General features: G+C 49.3%; 1 protein-coding gene across 3 annotated transcripts; it reads left to right on the top strand.

Moving 5' to 3' along the window:
* Positions 1-463: 463 nt before the first annotated feature.
* On the top strand, positions 464-8,469 carry Alox15b (arachidonate 15-lipoxygenase type B). Of its 3 annotated transcripts, XM_027426189.2 has the most exons (14): positions 464-610; positions 701-923; positions 1,175-1,256; positions 4,442-4,564; positions 4,786-4,889; positions 5,442-5,614; positions 5,822-5,968; positions 6,088-6,291; positions 6,695-6,781; positions 6,922-7,091; positions 7,288-7,409; positions 7,527-7,627; positions 7,706-7,876; positions 8,290-8,469. In XM_027426189.2, the coding sequence occupies exons 1-14, from the start codon at positions 464-466 to the stop codon at positions 8,467-8,469; spliced, it is 2,034 nt and encodes a 677-aa protein (XP_027281990.1). The 3 variants fall into 3 exon arrangements, with proteins under 3 accessions (XP_027281990.1, XP_027281991.1, XP_027281992.1); XM_027426190.2 differs by lacking the exon at positions 6,695-6,781; XM_027426191.2 differs by lacking the exons at positions 6,695-6,781; positions 7,288-7,409 and having other exon boundaries at positions 6,922-7,081; positions 7,530-7,627.
* Positions 8,470-22,180: the final 13,711 nt, after the last annotated feature.

Raw genomic sequence — 22,180 nt, 5'->3', positions numbered from 1 at the left:
AGGCAGAGTCTTGTTTGAATCTGTGTTGCCAGCATCCAACAGTCCTGGCACAGTGATGGCTCTTAAAATTATAAAAGAAATGAAAGAATGCATGTAGCCCAAGAAGAGTTGCAGGAAACGGGGAAGCAGACCTTGCACACACATTTAAAGCTAAGCCGGCACATAAAGAAACTCAAGAATTGTATCCCACACCCCAATTCAGTCTCAAGCTCGCCCTGGGAACCCGAGTCCCATCCCTGTGCCATGCGCTACTAAGTTGTCGCTCCAGGTTTCAGTCTCTCAATCCAGCTCCTCCCTGCCCTAATTTTGGCACCCTGTTTCTGGTGGCAATGAAGCCAAGCGGGAATTCAGTTGGAAGCAAACACGTTTTTCCCCTAACCTGGCATGGTGGGCGGGGCATCCCTGAGGTAGTCACCCAGCCTGGTAGTCCAACTTGCAGTAGAAAGTCAGACTGGTTAGGAGTATGGCTAAATTCAGGGTGAGAGTAGCCACCGGGGAGGCCTGTGGGGCTGGCACCTGGGACAAGGTGTCTGTCAGCATCGTGGGCACCCAGGGAGAGAGCCCCTTAGTGCCTTTGGACCGACTAGGCAAGGAGTTCACTGCCGGTGCTGTGAGTGTTTGGAGAGCGGGCAGTGGCGACGGTGGAGGAGGGGGCCTGGGGTGGGGGACTATCCTCGGCATACTAAACAGCCCCTCCTAGGAAGAGGACTTCGAGGTGACGCTCCCCCAGGATGTTGGCGCTGTGCTGATGCTGCGCGTACACAAGGCACCCCCGGAGCTGCCCCTCTCGCTTGGGTCCCTCCATCCCGACGCCTGGTTCTGCCGCTGGTTCCAGCTGGAGTGGCTGCCCGGGGCTGCACTCCGCTTCCCATGCTATCAGTGGCTGGAAGGGGCAGGGGACTTGGTGCTGCGACAGGGAGCAGGTGAGGGAGACAGGGAAATGGTTGGGGCTGCTGGAGGGGCACAGCAGTCTGGAGGGGGCTAGGGTGGGAGAGTGGAGAGGAGAACTGGTGTGGACACCAGGAAGGGCCAGAGGAGGAACGAGGGGACTGGTGATGATACTACAGAAGCAGGTGGCAGCCAGCCTGCTGCGGAAGAAATGTGCCCGGGGTGAGGGGACTATTGGAGCCAGAGGTAAGGAGAGTATCCTTTCCATCCACGACCCCACCCACAGCCAAGGTCTCCTGGGAAGACCACCACCCTAAACTCCAGCACCAGCGTCAGGAAGAGCTGAAGGCCAGGAAGGAGATGTACAGGTGAGGAGGGAGCTTACAGGAGGATGGGAAGCCGCCAAAACAAGGACTAACATCCAGCCTGGACCCCCTGCCCAGCATCATTAGCAACAGTGGGCACCTGCGACTCGCAGGCCCTCTGACTCTGACCTTGTGGTTGAGCAGGGAGACTCTATTTTAACAAGCCTTTCAGGTGACTTTCGCACCCACCGGAGTTTGAAAACCACTGCTCTAACAGCTGTGCCCTGTGGCTTATTCCTTGCCCATCTTTCTCTGCGGTGGTTGCTTTGTTTCTCTTTTTCTCTCATCTGTCGACTTGTTGCATCCTCTCATAAACGCAGGTGGAACTTGCAGCCGTCTCCTGGGGGAACTTGGAACACATTCCTAAAAATGAGATGCCCTCAGACAGGGGTGCTTTCTCTGTTGTCTGTGCAGTGTGGAGAGTTAGAGGGGAGAGCTACCTAAATGCTCAGCTCACAGAAGGGTGGGAATTACAAGGGGAGGAGGGCATCTCTCTAGAAGTGAGGTCAGCAATGGTACCCAGGTGGACACTTTCAAAAGAGCTTGGTGCTCTTAATCACGGTTGCTTTCCAAATCTTGGGCCGCCTGCCTTTGCCCTGTGTCTCTAGAGACCAAGCAATCACCAGCTCGTTTGTTTCCTGGTGGTTCTACGTTTGTCATGAAAGCCATGACACTAAATCTCACAGCAGCAACTGGGGGGGAGGAGCAGATATTGAAATCTACTTGGTCCTTGAAGATGCAGGGTCCGTCTAAACCCTAACAAAAGAAACGGGGGAGGAGGGTGTCTCAGGGAAATCTTAATTTATTTGATCTTTATTTTCTTTGTATTTGGGTTGTTAGGGAAAACCAATGAGAAATGGTTAAGAATATAGACAATATGGCCTGAGAGTGTAATTCTGTATTCAAGGCTCTGGGTTTGTCCTTCAGCCCTGCATTCTTATAAAGAGGAAAAAAATAGGACTAGGGGTATAACTTAGTTGGTAGACTGCTTGCCTAACAAGAAGCCTCAAATTTGATCGCCAGCACCACATAAACCAGACATGGTGGCACATACCTATAATCCCAGCATTTATGAGATGAAGGCAGGATGGTCACCTATAGCTACACAGAGAATGTGAGGTTTAGTATATAATAAGACCCTGCCACCCTTCTGGGAAAAAAAATCAAAAACAAAACAAAAAACCACTCAGCAGCAAAAATGCTAAACCCTGCCTAAATGTGTGCTGTTAGCATTATTCCTATGTCTGGTCTGTCCGTCTGGGTCCTTAATATTATAATTAAAATGAGGCTTCAAACCTTTAACATTAGTATCTTCTGGGAACCAGTTAGAGAAGGCAAGCTCTCAAGCCCACCTGGTACCCACTGAGAATCTGTGTTTTACCAAGATTCCCCAGAGGAATCAAGCACAGGGTTGTTTGAGACAGAGTTTGACCACCACCTGGTGGCAGTATCCTTTAATTGCAAACTGTCCTTTGCTGTCAAAAGCTCAACTCTTTTTTTGTTTGTTTGTTTTTCAAGACAGGGTTTCCCTTTGTAGCTTTGGAGCCTGTCCTGGAACTCACTCTGTAGACCAGGCTGATCTCGAACTCACAGAGATCCTCCTGCCTCTGCCTCCCAAGTGCTGGGATTTAAAGGCGAGAGTCACCACCACCCCACAAAAACTCAACTCTTAAAAGCTTTTTCATTATTGTGTTTTTGATACTGTGGGTTGAACTCACGTCCTTTGCATTCTAAGTAAACACACATCCCTGATTTGTATCCCTGGCCCTTTAAATTATTTATTTATTTATTTTTAATTTGTGCCTGGTGGAGGTGGTACACGCCTTTAAACCCAGCTCTTAGGAGGTAGAAGCAGGCGGATCTCTGAGCTCCAGGCCAGCCTGGTCTATAGAGTGAGTTCCAGGACAGCCAGGGCTACACAGAGAAACCCTAACTTGAACCCCGTCCCAAAAATTGTAATTACATTTTTCTTACATGTGTGTGTCTGTATGTTCACAACCTATAATACTCATATGGAGGTTAAGAGGTGACTTGCAGGGATTGGCTCTCTCCAGCCATATGGGACCCAGAGATTGGCCCCAAGCTTCAAGACTTGACAGTAAGCAGCATTTTTTTAATTTATTTATTTTGTTTGTTTGTTGTTTTTCGAGACAGGGTTTTTCTGTGTAGCTTTAGAACCTTTCCTGGCACTCGCTCTGGAGACCAGGCAGGCCTGACAGGACTGACAGAGATCCCCCCAAGCAGCAATTTTTTATATCTTTATTTTATTTTTTTATACCAGGGATTGAATCTAGGGCTTTGTGCATGTTAGTTGAGTGTGCTACCGCTGAGCTGTATTCCCAGCCTTTTAAAACTATTTTACTTAGAGAAAGGGTCTCATTAAGTTGGCTTCAACTCCTAAAAGTTATTTTTGAATGACCCCCAAAACTGAATGTTCAGCTTGTTGGAAAAAAAAATTATTTCACAGAAAGGTCTCTGGCTGTGGCTTGCTTGCATGGTTGTGGGACTTACAGACAGACAGCCTTAGGCCAGAGCAGAGTAAGCTGATACAGCTGCCCAAGCTGTGGAAGCTGTATGCCTCGATATGGATGTCTGCCAAAAACAACTGACTCCTTGGGAATAACCCAGCTCAGGACCACATCCCATCCCAACATGCATCTGTGTTAGGCATCAGGTACTTCAGACAGATTGCAAAGCAGGTGTGTCAGCAGAAAAGGTACTTACAGACCTGCACAAAGGGAAAACAGTCACATATCAGGCCACAAACAAAGGGGATCCCCTTCCAGCTCCCAGATGTTTTTCTGCCGGCGCCGCTCCCTCCTCCCTCCCTCCTCCCTCCCTCCTCCCTCCTCCCCCTCCTTCCTCCCTCCCTCCCTCCCTTCCCCTGCTTTCCTGGATTCTTACTCTCCCAAAATTCACATCCTCTAATCCAGACACTTAAGAGACCCTACCTGTTTGGCTCAGCTCCAACCTCAAATTCCTTGCGGGGGTGGGAGTGGGGGGCTTTCCAATTGACTCCGATATTTCCTATGGGGACCTGTGGCTTCCTTACAACCCAGTGAGCACAGGGGAAGGGTGGGTCTCAGGAAAGGCCCCTGTTAGTCCCCTGGGGCCAGGACCCTTCTGTCTCAATCCGAGAGCTCCTCCCTAAAGCCTTTTGCTGATCATTTGCCCGTCCTCTGCTCCAGCTGGAAGACTTACATTGAAGGTTGGCCTCACTGCCTCGACCACATGACTGTGAAGGACTTGGACCTCAATATCAAGTACTCCGCCATCAAGAACGCCAGATTCTTCTTTAAAGTCCAGTCTGCGTGAGGATGCCACACACACACTGTCCCTTATCCCCACCTCTATGTTCTCTCTTCTACTCTATCCCCTATCTCAGTATGTAGCTCACTCTGCCCTGCTCAAGACATAGTTTGCTGTCCTATAGGACAATGGCTACCTTAGGGGCACTGACTCTACCAGGCAGACAGGGGAGGGTCTCCTGGAGCCTTGGTGCCTTCTTCCCACACTTCACATGTTTCATCAGGGTTACAGAGCTGAAAATCAAAGGGTTCCTGAGCCGCACAGGACTCTGGAGGAGTCTGAGGGAGATGAGAAGGATGTTTAACTTCCACAAGACTCCTGCAGCAGGTGAGGCACTGGGGTTCTAACCTCTCTGGGTTATCAGTTCCCATCATGACCAGGAGGCTCAACACAAATTACCAATTCACCTTGTGGCTTTCAGCAGTCTCCTTGCCCTTCCTACTACACCTTAAAGTTCCCACAGAGACAAGAGAGCTGGGAGGCAGATGGGACCCCTGACCTAATCCAACCATTTTCCAGATAACTGTGGTTGGGACTATGGACAAGGGATTGACAGTGAAGTTAGGCTTACTAATAAAACTCATATTCACATCATTAGCATTCCTTGGATGATGTACTTATTGACTTCAGAAATGGGTAAAAGGGGGGCCCACTGTAGCTTTCAGGGCTCCCTAGAAAGCTCTCATGGGGCGTGGTTAAGTGGGTATTAACACTGAGGATGAGGCACAGGGCAGAGAGTGCTCTGGGATGGGGGGACAGAAAGAAATGAAGAGGTATCCAGAATAGACAACAGAGAACTCCATCATGCAAGCAAGGAGGAAACCTGTAGGAGCTGTGGTGACCGGTCCCCATGTCGTCCCCCCCACTCCACGCCCGCAGAGTATGTGTTCGAGCACTGGCAGGAAGATGCCTTCTTTGCCTCCCAGTTCCTAAATGGCCTCAACCCGGTCCTGATCCGCCGCTGTCACAGCCTCCCAAAGAACTTCCCAGTCACTGATGACATGGTGGCCCCAGTGCTGGGCCCTGGGACGAGTCTGCAGGCTGAATTGGAGGTGGGGCATAGACGGCAAGCTCTGCAAACCCTATCCTAGTTTCTTCAGGTTCATCCCCCTACTAGAGACAGGGAACCAACTATGTGCTACATACCAAGAACCGCCTCTCTTAACATGTACTCCCCTGGCAATCCTAGGTCCTCTTCCTGCTACTTGTCCTCTGCCTTAGAAAGCGGGGTGCAGTCACGGCTCCCTTTTCTCCTGCAGAAGGGCTCCCTGTTCTTGGTGGATCATGGCATTCTTTCTGGAATCCAAACCAATGTCATCAATGGAAAGCCTCAGTTCTCTGCAGCCCCAATGACCCTGTTATACCAGTGCTCAGGGTCTGGGCCCCTGCTCCCCCTCGCTATCCAGGTCTGTAAAAGAAGACAAGAGACGGGATGGGGGGGGGAAATGGCAGAAGTGCAGAGGATCCCACTGAGTGGCTGACCGACACTGACACTGCCTCCCTCCCCACTGGCCTTACCCACCAGCTCAAACAGACTCCGGGGCCAGACAACCCCATCTTCTTGCCCAGTGATGACAAGTGGGACTGGCTACTGGCCAAGACCTGGGTTCGAAATGCAGAGTTCTCTGTCCATGAGGCTGTCACACATTTGCTGCACGCACATCTGCTGCCAGAAGTCTTTGCCCTGGCCACGCTGCGTCATCTGCCCCACTGCCATCCTCTCTTCAAGGTCAGTGGCTCCACGAGTTGGCCCAAGCCAGGTGTGACGGCGCATACCTTTCATCCCAGCATTTAGAGAGCTGAGGCAGGAGGATCTCTGAGTTTGGGACCTGCCTGGTCAACATAGCAGAGGACCACTACATAGAGAGATCCTCTCTCTGTCGGTATCCTAGCCTGTAACCAAGTCTGTAGACTCCTGGGCTTTATCCTGTATCCGCACTGCCTCTTCCAAGCGGCCTTTCTTCAGGTGGCCTTACCCTTCCAGGCTTGGATGCAGGGCTGCCATTCTGACTGAGGAACACAGAAAGGACCTGTATCCAGGGCCTAAGAGAGTATCTAAGCAGCCTAAGAAAATGAAAGCAGCGGGGGCAGGTCTGGGCTTCCGTAACTTTGTCATCTCCTACCTCTCGTAGCTGTTGATTCCCCACATTCGGTACACACTACACATCAACACGCTTGCCCGAGAGCTGCTCATTGCCCCTGGGCAGGTGGTGGACAGGGTAAGCACTGCCTTTGGCTTGAGGACATTCTTCAATTGGAAGAACATAGAGTTCTGGGGTGGGAGTGGCTCTGTTTCCCTAATACCAGTGTTGCCCCCTGCTTTTGAAGCAAGGTTCTGGTACTCAGTTCTTTCCCTCAGTCCACAGGCCTGGGCATTGGAGGGTTCTCTGAGCTGATAAAGAGAAACATGGAACAGCTGAGCTATTCTGTCCTATGTCTCCCTGAAGATATCCGAGCCCGAGATGTGGCGGACATCCCAGGCTACTATTACCGGGATGATGGGATGCAGATCTGGGGGGCAATAAAGAGGTGAGGGAACCATTCCCAGGAAGCCACAGTGGGCAGGGGAGGCAGGAAGACTTTGCAGGAGATGGGATGCACTGGAGAGGTTTACAGTGAAGAGGGCTGTTGCGTGACGGGGGCTGTTGCGTGACGCGGGGCAAAGGATGCTTCTCAGAGAGGGTCAAGTTTGGAGTCAGGGCCTGAATCCAGATGCACCTTGCAGCTTCGTCTCTGAGATAGTCAGCATCTACTACCCAAGTGATGTGTCTGTTCGAGAGGACCAAGAGCTCCAGGCCTGGGTGAGAGAGATCTTCTCTGAGGGTTTCCTCAGCCGAGAAAGCTCAGGTACAGGGACCTCAGCCCTCTGGCCCCGCCCCGCCGTCTGGCCCCGCCCCACCTTCTGGCCTCTCTTTGAGGTCCTCAGATCCCCAGCAGCCCCACCCTAGCTCAGCCTTCCTACAGGTATGCCCTCCTCATTGGATACCCAGGAAGCTCTGGTCCAATATGTCACCATGGTGATATTCACCTGCTCAGCCAAGCATGCAGCTGTCAGTGCAGGCCAGGTAAGGAAAGGTCAGGTTTGCAAGCACCGAAATGGAAGGGCCAGAGTCTCGTTCTCACTTTATCCTCTCTGCCTTCAGTTTGACGCTTGTGTTTGGATGCCCAACTTACCACCCACCATGCAGCTACCACCACCTACTTCCAAAGGCCAGGTTCGGCCTGAGGGCTTCATAGCCACTCTCCCACCAGTCAATGCCACGTGTGATGTCATCATTGCCCTCTGGATGCTAAGCAAGGAGCCTGGGGACCGAGTAAGTATGGAGCTAGGAGTCAGGCTGGATAGGAAAGTACATGTTGTTTACCCTCCCTGGACCAAACTCAACCCTGACATCAAGATCCCCACATCAAAACCCCCACCCACAACTCACTAAAAGGTGAGACACATGAGCCTTGACCTCTCACAGTAAGGATGATCAAGTGTCCAAATAAGATGATGAAAACTGTCACTCTCAGCAATGACCGTAACATGGGACTAAATGTTCCTTTAAATCCTCAAATTAAATGGTCTAAGAGCTCACAGATCACTGTCATTTGGGAAAAAGTTTAGGATAGGGACAAAAGACTGGGCAAGGTGACTGGGTGGAGGGACAAACCGTGGGTTGCAGCTGCTCAGAAGACGGGGACAATCTTGACCAATCAAGTCAATTCTGTGACTTGTCCTCAGAGGCCTCTTGGCCACTATCCAGATGAACACTTCACAGAGGACGCCCCGAGGAGAAGTATGGCTGCCTTCCAGAGACAGCTGGTCCAGATCTCTAGGGACATCGGGGAGCGGAACCGAAGCCTGGCATTACCCTACATCTACCTAGACCCTCCCCTCATTGAGAACAGTGTCTCCATCTAAATTCTTGAAGAGGGTCCCATGTGACATATAGACCCCTTGACCATAGCATGCCAAGCTGAGTGTCACACAGAGAAAATGGACCTTCCAAAATATACAGGTCCCCATGTGCTTCTCCTAGACAGCCAAGCCCCATCTAACTCACCTGTGAAACACACGAACACAACTAATAAAAAACAAAAGGCAAACCTAAACTCCTACAGAAGACAGGACCTCACAGGACAGGGACACCAAAATGTCTGGAGACACCAAGGCTTCAGCTCCGATTAAGGGCTTTGTTCCTTGGCTTTGTTTGGTGTCACATTAACCGTGCACTGTAACAGAAGCAGAGAATCCTGTCCCACAGCCAATGAGACCTCACAGTCACCAGCTTGGACAGGCTTCTCAGCAAAACAGGAAGTAGCCCAACCAAAGCCTACAGGCTTGCCTTGAAAATGACACTGAGAAGGGACTATCGGGGGTCAGGCATGAAGAGAAGGGTGGGCTGAACACATGGCTCTGTAGCTAAGAGCACTGGCTGCTCTTTCAGAGGACCAGGGTGGCTCACAGCCCTGAGTAATTCCAGTTCCAGGGGATTGCACACCCTTTTCTGGCCTCTGACGACACCAGGCATGAAGGCAAAATATCCTTATACATAAAAATTAGGTTTGGGTTTTTTGTTTGTTTTTGTTTTTAAGAGAGCAGGGCATTTCTAGCCCACCTCTTCCCAAAGCCTCCCCTCAACTATTAAGCAGGCCCCATTTCCAGAGAATTAGAAAGTATTAACATACCTCTAATACCTCACCCTCTAAATTCCATCTTCATTCTGGAATCCCAATATTTCATGTACACTCTCTAGTTCTGGTTTGTTTGTTTATTTGTTTGTTTGTTTTTGTTTTCCTGGCTCAGACTCCGAACATTCATTAAAGTAATAAATGAGGCCTTTTGAAGTCACCTAATGATTTTCATCTCTTATACTAAGCATCAGAGTTTTGGGTCTTTAGTTTCATACATTTTTTTAATGAAACAATACTCAAATGTATTTAACATATACACTTGGGCTGGATGGCCAGTGGTTAAGAGCACTTGTTGCTCTTCCAGAAGACCCAGTTTCAGTTGGATCCGTTCCCAGCACTCATATCAGGTGGGACCACCTGTAACTCCTGCTTCAGAGGATCGGAGGCCCTCTTCTGGCCTTGACAGGCATGGTCCTCCTGTACACATACACACTTAGACACACATAATTATCTAGTATGTCTATGTGTGTATATATTACATATGGTAATATGTAATACAGACAGACAGCCACCTGGCAGGGGCTATGAGGAGAGTTCAAGCCCCCAGACCATCAACAGCATGGTGGGGTCTTTGATCAGAGTACAGGCCTATGAAGCAGAGTGAGGGTCCCTTCTTATGCCTCAGGAGGAAATGAGAGGTTTCATGCAGCCAGGTTGTCTGTGACTCTTGGGCAGTGGGGTGGGAGGAATTCCAGAAAGGAACGTACAAGACTGAGAAGGTACAGGAAGTGAGGAGGAGGGACATATCCCACTGAGGTGTACTCATTAAAAGAGATGGGGGGAGCAGGATGTGTCACCACTGACACCAACAGCCCTCAGGCATCCCAGGGAGTCTGGCAACCCAAGCTCTGTAAGTTTCCTTGGGGAAGTGAGAATGAATGGTACTGGTCATTCTCTGGAATCTGGACACCTGACTCTTTTCTGACTCATGGACCAGCTCTTACTAGATTGCCTTTACTCTGTAACAGCTGTCAGAAAGAGGGCGCAGGTGGGTGTGGCCACATCAGCCCATACCCTCACACCTAACCTGGGCACATGATGATCTGGAGTGCTATTGTGCTCCAATAATAAATAGTTTGTGTTGATGTATGTCATATATATATATATATATATATATATATATATATATATATATATGTTTTTCGAGACATAGTTTCTCTGTGTTGCACTGGCTGTCCTGGAACTCTCTCTGTAGTGCACGAAGAGATTAAAGGCATGTGCCACCACTATCTTTAATTTAAAATAAAATTGTATATTTTAATTATGTGTAGATGGGTATGTTGTTTGTACACCTAAGCGCAGTGCCTGAAGAAACCAGAAGAGGACTCTCATACATTGGGTCCCTGGGAGCTGGAGTCAACAATGTTGCCTTGTAGCCACCACACCTGAGTATGGGGGCTGTACCTAGGTCCTATAGAAGAGCAGCAAGTACCATAGGTCCAGCCCCTCAGCATATGTCTTTTTGGGGGGGGGGGAGACAGAGTTTCTCTGTATTGCTTTGGAGCCTGTCCTTGCACTCACAGAGATCTGCCTGCCTCTGCCTCCCGAGTCCTGGAATTAAAGGCATGCGCCACCAACGCCCGGCCAGCATATGTCTTTTGAGTCTTTTGAAATGAACTATCATCTTCGAGAAAAGGAAAGCGTCCAGTGAGTGCATCTCAGCTGCAGGAATCCACACAGTCAGTCTCCATCCAAGCTTGGAGAAGCTACGGCAGCCTTCAGTACAGGCTCTGTGCAACTGTGAGCCCTGTGATTACAGGAGTGGTGGAATCCCAAAGAAACCCCTGGCTTTGTCTCAGCTGGCTTTAAAAGCCCACTATTTTAGGAGGTCACATAGCCTGGCAATACATTAGTAATCTCCCACTAGTTTGCTGTAGAGGAGACCTTTGCCATGTGTGCTAGGTAGACACATGACAGGGTCATTGGAGAAGAGGGGATCTTAACTGAGAAAATGCTTCCATCAGACTTGTGGGCAAGGCTGTATGCTGTTTCTTGATTAGTGATTGATGTGGGAGGGCCCAATGACAGACTATGATGTGAAAATGTTTAAAAAAACAAACAACTTTCTCTCCTGAGTTGCTTTTGGGTGTGGTATTTATCACCACAGAAAGCAAACTAGGATACAAGGTAACCTGTGATGATAATAGTTGACTAAACTACCTTTCAGGGGCCAGCAGCCACTTTAGCTGCTGACATTGAAACTTTATTTGGACCTTTATTGTATCTGCTCAGTGGGTGACTGGAACAGGTGAAAAGAATTAGCATCTCTGCCTTCACACTATGTGTCTCTCCTTTGTCTTAACCTACACTCAGAGTCTAGTCAGCTCTACATGTGTGCACAGGATCATTTGAGAAAGGTTTTGCCCAAGAATATAATTCAGACTAAACTTTGTCTTATCTCTCTCTTCCCTGGTCAAGGCTAACTAACAACCCGTCTCCATCAGCTGCCATGACAGCAAATAACAGACCATGGATACGAGCAAAAGGAGATGGTACCCAAGCTCCCAGGAGACCACCACCTGTTTCCAGAAAGTGCATGGATTGCCCTTGTCTTTATTAGCCTCTCATGCACATTTCCCACTCCACATCCGTGACATGATTTCCCTGCAGTTGGAAGCCTGGTTTGTTTGTTTTGCTTTTTTTCTCTTTTTATATATTTACATATGCTACAAGTGTGCTTGCTTACCAGACCAGAAGAGGGCGCCAGCTTTCAGCAGTTGTGAGCCACCTACTGGCATGTTGGAAACTGAACTCAGGTCCTCTGGGAGAGTACTAGGTGCTTAAACACTGAGCCATCTCTATAGAAAAGTTGGTCCCATCCTCCTGTCCTCAATTAAAGAAAAAAAGAAATAATTTTTAAAAATTGAGAAATAGATTTTTTTATTATCTCTTTTCTCTTTAATCAAGGACAGGAGGCTGGGCCTAACTCTGGGGGACTTCCAGGACCTTAAGCTCTCTAGTAAATAGAGAACAGAAAGGGAAGATTTACCCATGGGTTTCTCGGATGGGGAAGTCTGACGAGAGGAGTGTTGGGTGCACATGCCAATCATACAAAAAGCTCTGCTCATTCCCTTCCCGGGAAGCAGGGGATGCCAGCACTGGAGGGAAAAAAGTCAGGCTGGTGGGCACAAATGCGGCCACACACAATCTGCTCTTCCTTGCTCCAGGGTGCCAGAGAGGAGAAAGAGAGAGAGGGTAGAGGGAGTTCTCACAGTATATGGAACTTTTTCCCTGGGTGAGGAATTAAGCCAGGGAGGATGGCTACAGTAGCTTGTCACCCTGACAGATGATAGCAGGCTGCCTGCCCTCTTTTATCATTGCCTTCGGGCCCCACCAAACAGTTGCCTTGACCAGTGACCTTCAGCTGTGAATGGGAGGTGACACTTTCTGCAAGATGTTGAAAGGAATTCCTCAGTTTATACACTGACATGTGTCATTGGGCTAGGCTCAAAGTTCAGATCAGGGTGTTGCCAGAGACCACCAGCTACATCTGGATCACGCAGCAGCTGCCACAAGCACCAGAACAAGAAATGGCTGATAGAGGAAAAATGCATATTTTCCTCATACAGGGCAAGAAAATGCCATGTAAAACAGTGTATGGAGGATGCCTGGTAGGATGAGCAGTAAAAAGAATTTACCGACACTTTGAGAGACAAAGAATCTGTTAAAAGTGCATTGCAAGAGAGCAGAGGCAATTTCCTGGGGAAATGGGAAAAGCCACACCTGTGTTAGATTCTACAGGGCTGATGGGTTGATTGGCACTTCTGTGACAGGAAGGCTTTAGTTGTTAGAAGTACTTCCTGTTCTTGTAAAGGAGGAGCTGGGCCCAACTTTTGGGGACTTCCAGGATGGGTAGCACACGACTCTGGTTTCAGAGGATCTGAGTCCCTCTCTTTTGGCCTCTGCGGGCACCCACAGAGTAAAATCCTTAATAAAAAATCTTTTTTAAAATTTCAAGAAAGGAGGTAGGCAGTAGTGGCTCATGTCTTTAATCCCAGCACTTGGAGGCAGAGATGGGTGGATCTCTATGAGTTCAAGGCCAGCCTAGTCTACAGAATGAGTTCTGGGGTCAGATAGGACTGTTACATAGAGAATCCCTGTCTTGAAAAACAAAAAACAAACCAAAAAAAAATTAAGGAAGGAGTATTAGGTCTACATCAGCAACCTTCACAGCCAGTGTTGGAAATCTTGTCTGTCAAACAGTGAGAGGCTTCAGCCAGACTCCAGGGCGGCAGGCCCCTTTCCCTCTCCATGCCTCATAATTTCCCTCTTTCTATGCCGTACCATGCACGCATACCCTCTCAATAGTATCCCAAACTGACAAATTAATTAGACAACTGCTGAGCCAGGCAGTGGTGGCACACACCTTTAATCCCAGCACCCAGGAGGCAGGGGCAGGTGGATCTCTGTGAGTTCAAGGCTAGCCTGGTCTACAAAGCAAGTTCCGGGACAGCCAGGGCTACACAGAGAAACCCTGTCTTGAAAAACCAAAAAAAAGAAAAAAGAAAAAAAAAAAGGCAACTGCTTGTCTTTTGTGTGCATGTTTGCCTGCATGTACATCTGTGCACTCCTTGTGTGTCTAGTGCCGGTAGAGACCAGAAGAAGGTATCAGATCCCCTGGAACTGGAGTTACAGATGTTGTGAATGGCCATGTAGGTGATGTTGGGAATCAAACCCTTGACCTATAGAAGAGCAGCCAGTGCTCTTAACTGCTGAGCCATCTTTCCAGTCCCTGCTGGTCTTAAGGACATCTGTTTTCTAGGTTTATCTTTGCTGCTTATTAATAAAGACTCTGTGAAGCGCATGTAACATGGGTCTCTTACAAAGTCAAATGGGTTTCATTCAGTAAAAAAGATAACACAGTTGTTTAGTGTCCAGTAAGTCAATGATGATTAGTTCTGTATGTAAACCCAACAATTTTTTGTTTGTTTTGTGGTTTTCGAGATAGGGTTTCTCTCCTGTTCTGGAACTCGCTCTATAGACCAGAGCTGGCCTTGAACTCAAGAGATCCACCTGCCTCTGCCTCCCGAGAGCTGGAACTAAAGGTGTGTGCTATCACACATAGCTTTCTGGTAAACTTCTTATCCCCCTCCCCTTCCCAACTCCTCTACTACTTTATTGCTACATTTCACACAGGTTCAGAGGTTGGAGCTCACAGACTAGCCCCAGAAGGGGCCTGGGTCCCTGGGACCTGCCTGACTCCACACTGTGACAGGCTTTTGAGGTGGAGATAGAAACTCAGGCCCTGTTCTTACACAGAATTAGTAATACTTCACCAACTGAGCCACCTCTTAAGCTCAGTAAGCTGTGCTTTTCCAAGTGGTTTAGCCCTGCAAGGTGGTGGGGAGCAAGAGAGGGACCAGAGTATTTTAAGTATTTTAATTTATTATTTTATGTATACAGTGTTCTGTACTGCATGCCAGAAGAGGGCACCAGATCTCATTACAAATGGTTGTGAGCCACCGTGTGGTTGCTGGGGATTGAACTCAGGACCTCTAGATGAACAGTTAGTGCTCTTAACCTCTGAGCCATCTCTCCAGCCCCTGACCTTGGAGTATTCTTGAAGCAGAAAAGAAAGCCAGACCTCCTCAGACCCAGAGAGGAAAGCACAGGTCAAGGTGACAGCCAGAAAGAGGTAAGGTTAGCTGAGGGCTTGGGTTGAGCTGAAGACATAGCCACTTCTTCAGATCCCACCCACAATCCCCTGTGCCCTGGAGCAAGGGGAGGGTTTGGGGACAGGACTGGCAGAACACCTTTGAGTACCAGCACCTCCCCAGGGCACAGAGTTGCAGTTAAGTGTACAGGTTTCACCAGAAGCACTTGCCCTGTCACCCCAAATACTCTTGAGGCCCCCACAACGTGAGTTCCAGCCAGACCCAAGCCTGCCTTGGCCCCTGAGACAGTCATCCTACATACCTGAACATCAGCCATGGCCAAGTACCATGTGGGTGTGGCCACCTGCTCCTGCCTGGGCTTGGGGACCCAGGACAAGGTGTCAGTAAGCTTAGTGGGAGCTGTGGGAGAGCCCCACCTGCAGCTGCTGGACGTCTGTGGAAAAGACTTAATCAGTGTGTAATGAAGGCAAAGCCCCTGGTCCTACTTACCACCGCTCACCATCCACTCTGTCTACTGCCCCAGGAGGAGGACTTAGAGGTGACCTATCACCAGGAATAACCCAAGAGCTGCTGTCACATGGCGCATACCTGAGGCCCCTATCTCCAAGGGGCAAGACACCAAACTATCTCTGGTTCCAGCTGGGACCCCTGCTCTCCTACGAGGCTGCTGCTAGTGGACTTGATGAGGAGGAAAGGTACAGATGAGGGGAAGGGCCTGGGCCCTGGCTGTAGAAGAGGCATCCTGGAGAGCAAAGTAGGCCAGAGTGGCCATGGGTCTGAGTGACCACACAATTGAGTGTGTGATGGGGAGTGGGGAGGAGGCAGAATGGGAGACACAAGCAGGGGTGGGGAGTGACTTGGGAGTCTCGACAAGAAGTGTTCCGTGGTTAAGAACGCTGGCTGCTCTTCCAGAGGACCAGGGTTGTAATCCCACCACCCACATGGCTACTCACGACTGCCTATAACATCAGTCCCAGGGAATCTGACACTCTTAAAACACCCATGTGTAACTGGACATTTCTCTCCCACCCACCAGTTCCTGAATAACCACTCCGAGGCTTAATATTAATTACAAGCTGTTTGGCCTGTTAGCTCAGGCTTACTACTAGCTAGCTCTTACAACGAAATTAACCCTTTTGTTTTGGTTTGGTTTTTTGAGGCAGGGTTTCTCTGTGTAACAGTCCTGGCTGTCCTGGAACTCCCCTTGTAGACCAGGCTGGCCTCAAACTCACTGAGACCCACTTGCCTCTGCCTCCCACATGCTGGGATTAAAGGCCTGTGCCACCAGTGCCCAGCACTGCCACGAGGCTCGTGGTTTGTTACCTTTTGTCTTGTTTCCCTGGTGGCTGTTGGCATCTCCCTGACTCTGCCCCTCTTCCCCCTGTCTCTCTGCTTGAATTTCCCACCTGGCTCTATTCTGCCTGGCTATTGGCCAAATCAGCTTCTTTATTAACCAATGATAATAAAACAGATCCACAGCCTACAGAAGGACATTCCACGTCACCCATGCACATAAGTAAAATGGAAAAAAAAAAAAAAAAAAGGAGGTAGAGTCATTGGGAGAAGACTTACTTAGAGATGGGCTGTGGAGGAAGAAGAGCTGCTTGTAATAGCGGTCAGGTGGGTGTTGGGAGGAGCCATGCATGCCTTAGAAGGATGCAAGTGAGGCAGGGGGAAGGATGGGTGGCTGGGAGTACGGTCCTTTCCCTTCCCATCCACTTTGCTTCTCCCCTGCTCCCCTCTAGCCCAGCTATGATTTGGAGTCAAAGATTGGCTTAATTACTTCAATGGGAGAGTGAACAGGGGCTTGCCCGTCCATAGGGGAAAAGAAGTAACACAGATAGGAAGCCAGAGGCCAGTGGAGATTCAGGGGGAATCTGGGAAGGTAAGGAGTGGATACAGTTTCTCTCACTCTCATCTCCCCAACACCATCTGTCAGGGCAGCGACCCTGTGCCTAGCACAGCACAGGAGCTAAGGCAAGGGCAAGGTGGCAGGAATGTTGGCGAGCTGTTTGGGAGGCTGCTGGTCCCCAGAGCCCTCAGCCCATACTCCTGCCTGCTCAGTTCTCCGGGAAAAAACAAACTCTCTTCCGGTTACCCTGTGAGGTCAACAGAACCTGAGATCTGGCTAAGAAGAACACCCCAGATGTCCTTCCTGGCATACACCAGTCAAGGACCAGGTCCTGAAGCCCTCCCTACCCAGCCAGGCTCAGACTCTTTTATTTTTTTTTCCTCCATCTCTGCCCCTAACCAGGTAGAGTGAGTTAGAGTGAGTTTTCCCCAAGGCTGTTCCACGTCTGTATGCAGAAACCCTCAAGGAGAGTGACCCTGACCTACACTATTCCAGCACCAAAGAGCTGGACCAGAAGTGCCACATCCTTTTACCTACCTGGGTTCTGCTACTATCTGTACAGTACCCGTGCTGAAGGTGTGTGTGTGTGTGTGTGTGTGTGTGTGTGTGTGTGTGTGTGTACCCCCAAGCAGCCTGAATAAGATACAATGCACCTCTGCCTTCCCCATGTCCCAATGTCAGGTCTGCAATGCCAGGGGGGAAGGCTGTGGCAGAGCCAAAGGGGTCCTTGGATGTCAACTGTGGGACTGAGAACTAGATAATCAGAATCAGAACATTCTGGGAACCCAAGCTTTGTCCAGAACCACTTCCAAGTTCCTTCCCAGACCTGAAAAGAACCTCGTTTCTGCCTGAGTTACCTCTTGGTGGAAAAAATGGGATAAGGGAGGCTGGAGTATATCCCACCAAAACACCCTCCCTCATGGTTTGTCCAGGCATTGCACCTTACAAGGCTTCCAAAAGGATGGCCCAAACACAGAGTCTCACAACCCCACTTCTTCAAGGTAGCAAGAGTTGCACACACTTCCTGTGGCACAAGCACTACTCCTTTTCCTTCTCTAGGCACTTGTAACCTTTGTCGCTCGCAGCAAGCCAAGTGGCTAAAACTGAGGAAACTGAGTCAGGGCTTTGGAGTCTGCTCATCACCACTCTCTCCATGACCTGGTAGACCACCCCATCTTTTGTCCTGGGTGAACTATGATCATCCTCCCAGGTTCCTGTCCCAGGGTCATTAACTGGAGGCCTTGCTTTCACCCCAACTCTGCTGCCCCAGCATCATCCTCTAGCAGGGTCCTCACCACCCAGGTCAGCAAGTCAGGGCCGTGGGAGCTGGCAGTTGACAGAGGAAGACAACACATCCCAGGACAGCTGCAGCCTGCTCTCAGTGCTGCAGTTCCTAGTGCTAGGCCAGGGCTCTGTGGCCCTCCCTTGCCCTTCCCTAGTTTGAAATTTTGCTACTTGCTTTGTTTTGGAGTGTTTAATCTGCATCTTGATGTAAAGGTGCTCCTTTGTGTCAGAGAACAAATGACACTTTGGCATAGATAGTACCATCCACCCAGCAGTTAGAAAGTAACCCTTCTAGGATTACTGACCATCCCTTTGCATTCTTCTGGTCTCTGTCCCACTGGACAGCTGCATGACATTAGGCTGGTATAAAGGAGAAAATGTTAGCAGCTACAGCCACAGAGGAAGCTGAATTACAGCAGTGTAGCTGGTCTTTCTTTGTACCTCCAGCCTTAGCTTAGGCTTAAGCCTGGCTTTAGTTTAGGCTTGTTCCCAACTAACTCTTATAACTCTTAAATTAACTCATTTATATAAATCTGCATTCTCACTTGTTACCTCGCCTCCATACTATATGTTCAACTTCCTCCATGTCTCAGTGACAAATCCTGTGCACCTCTGTTTCCTCCCAAAGTTCCTATCTTTCTCTGGAAATCCCACCTATCCTCTCTTGCCCACCTATTGGCCATTTGGCTCTATATGAAACCACCATTTGGCTCTTTATTAAACCAATCAGAGACGTCTTCATATTGTACAAAAAGATTATCCCACAATGCAGCAGGAAGGCTAATTAACTTTCCCAAGGTTACAGAGCTAGTCGGGGAGTAGACCATGTGGTTAGCCTTGTGGCTGTAGCACTGAGTCATACTTCAGTTTCTGTCTGATGCTTCCCGGTCCCATTATTCCAGTTCACTCTGATATCAAGCCCAGAGAGCCCCGTCTTCCTGCCCAGTGACTCAGCAGAACACTGGCTCCTGCCCAAGACCTGGGTGCATCATTCAGAATTGCTGGTGCCTGAGATGGTCACTTACGTGCTGTGAACACAGTACCTTTGCAGCAGCTACCCACATGACACCCCACCTCACTATAGGGAGGAGCCCCGTCTCCATGCCCAGAACTGCAGAAGACTTGGGCTGCCTCCCCTGACATCTGGCTCTGGGTGGCTATGCCCTCCTTATTTCTACTACGCCTTCCACATCAGCACCCAGGAAAACTCTGAGACAAGCTGAGGGCTCTCCGGCCTTTACAGTCCGTGTCACTGGGATGGACGGACTCCTCGGAGCCAGTCACCAGATGACTGGTGGCCTCTGCTGTCCCACCAGCTGTCTGAACTACAGGTCCACGATTTCTCCCACTACTACCACCAAAACTGTTTGCCGAATGCCTGAGCCACCGTAGATAGGCGAAGCTCCCTGTGGCCTAAGGGCTCCGAATGGCCACACCTCAGCTGAACTGTTTGTCACTTCCCCTTAAATCCACCTTAGATTCTCAGGACCTTCCTGTCTCAGCTTTTATTTCTCAGCTGTGGGACCTTGGGGAAGTCTCCCCACATCTATTTCCTCCTGTGACAATGTAGAAAATTTGAGCACCTGTCTCATAAATTGCTGTTAAGACTAACTGCAGAGCCCTAATAACAGACGCAGGCGAAGTGGACACGTTTTCTGAGTAGGAGCTGTTAAAATGATTGTTATTAGCTGTTAATATGATTGCTATTTTGGGGCATGGTGTGTCATTGTTCACCCATACACAGTCACTGCTCCACGGTTATTGACTTTCCCCTTTCTAAGTCTTCCCCAGGGTTGTGTCCTTGGGTTACGACGTATAGCTCTCGTCTTCATTATGGACATCTGGTCTCTCTGGGTCCCCATCTCCTCCATCAGCCTGCCTAAGGGCCTCTGCACTCTCTGGCATCATGACAGTGTTACTGCTGTTCCAGAGACTCACGTGGCTCCCAATGTGGTGTGTGTGTGTGTGTGTGTGTGTGTGTGTGTGTTTGTTTGTGTGCTCGCGCACGTGTGCACGTGTGTGCACGCACACGTGTGGCCATGGGAGTGTATATGCTCATGTATATTCTGGTGCACATGCCGTGTACACACAGAAGCCAAAGGAGGACATCAGATCCCTCAGAACTGGAGTTACAGGCATTTGTGGTATGCCCAGTTTGTCACATCAGTCCTGGATCCAAACTCCACATTGCTCAGCAAAGAAAGTAGATGTCACTACTGAGCCATCTCTCCAGCCCCTCCAGTTTTTTTGTTTGTTTTATTTAGGTTTTTGTCACATCAACCGATGAGCTGATGTCTTACTCCCCTAGAATCTTCCTCCTCTTTCCATTCTTCCTCTGCTTCAATGATGATAAGTCATTTGACTAAAAAAGTAAAATAAAATAGAACTTTCCAGCTGATCAAAATACATCTGCAGGTCAACAGGACCCTGAGTTTGCACCCACAGTGAGAAGCACAGCCTCCAGGTCACACTCCATGAAAGTGGCTGCTTCCCCTCCTTGGCTCCCTTTCCTCCTTTTGGAGCAGTTACTTCCACCCCTCTTCCCTGGGCAGCAGCAATGCCTTCCAACTGTTAGTCAGCATGTACTCCTAAACCCCAGGCTTTGTAGGGGAGTAGTGCTGTCTATTTCAGCAACAGCACTGTGGGCAGGGACTCAGAGCTCCAGCTCTGGCCTGGTTTTTTTAAAATTGATTTTATTTTATAGATATGTTTCACTTACATATATGTCTGTGCACCTCGTGTGTGCCTAGTGTCTGTGGAGGTCAGAAAGTGGCATCAAATACCCTGGTATTGGAGTTCTGGGTAATTATGAGCCAGGGTGGGAGTTTAACTGCTGAACCATCTCTCCAGGTCCAGAGGAGGCTCTACTATGAGGCTTTTCTGAGTCATGAACTTAAGTGAGGCATCCATCTCTTGCCAGCCCTCGTTGTGTAATAAAGATGCAACACATGGACAGACAGACAGACAGACAGACAGACAGACACACACACACACACACACACACACACACACACACACACACCTAAGCACACAGAAAGGAAGCCCATGACAGACCAAAGAACAGATACCATCAATGTCCAAGTCCAACTTAGTAAACCAATGAATTTCATTGGGGTTACTTACTGGAGTGTGGGTGAGGAATTACTCACAGGAGCAGAAATGACTCAAATAAAACCCACTCCAGTGTGGTGACAGCTCATGAAAGCTGGGAGCCTGGAACACACAGCACAGCCTGCAGGTAGCTCAGTGGGTTGGAGAGTGTCCTTTCCAGGCAGCTTCGCTGGTCTCTGCTTTTTCCATGCTGCTGGGCTTACCTGGAAGACTTTCCCCAGCTTAACTTCTGTGAGAAAGACAAGCTGGTGTCTTTACTGTTTATATACTCTTGGGGGTGGAGGAGAGCCTGGAAGACATGGTCAGTTTCAGGGACTTCCTGAAGCATTTTGAGTTGTTTACTTTCTGTCCTAATGAGATTCTCTGATGTGGAATTTTTCAGTCGTGGAGGGCACTGCTATAAACCCAGGTGGATTCCATTTCCCCAGGACAGCAGCCTCCCGTTAGGCCTCAGCTGGGTTCTCTCCTTCCTATTGCCTTCCATGAACTCAGCTGCGCTGGCCTCGTCTGCTCTTACTTAGTCATGTTCACTTGTTTGGTGGCCACATGAATCAGTATCACACCTAGGGTGGCAAACAGCATTGCAGGAGGAGGGGGCTGAGCACAAGGACCAGTGAATCTGTGCTGACTCAATTTGGGGTGTCAGCCTGGTTTCAGTTCCTGGATGCCCAATATTCTTACCCACCATGCAGCTCCCCTGACACACCACCGAAAGCCAGGCAGACTTGGAAGCCTCACTTCCTGAGGTCAGTGCCGTGTACCATGCTCTTGTACTCTATTGAGGCGTCAGCAATGAAGGGCGGGATGGCAGGGAGTCTTGGGACAACAGAGAAGAGACCTTGGGGACAGCAGGTTACTTGAAGAATGCCCTTAGCAGGGTGGGCTCCTTGGAGTGACTTAATGGAGCTTGTGGGTGTGACTTAGGGTAATATGGATTCCTAGCAAGTGGAGCTGAGGTTTGTATCTGAGTTTTGAAGGGTGTGGCTTAAGGCAGTTCAAGTTTCTGGTTGGCTGATGGTCTTTTGTCCATATTGGTTTATGTTTCAAGCTGGACTGATCTTGGGGTTTGGCTCCCC

The sequence above is a fragment of the Cricetulus griseus genome, chromosome 7, assembly GCF_003668045.3.
Source record: "Cricetulus griseus strain 17A/GY chromosome 7, alternate assembly CriGri-PICRH-1.0, whole genome shotgun sequence".
Taxonomy (NCBI): Eukaryota; Metazoa; Chordata; class Mammalia; order Rodentia; family Cricetidae; genus Cricetulus; species Cricetulus griseus.
This window is presented reverse-complemented; position numbering and strand designations above follow the sequence as displayed.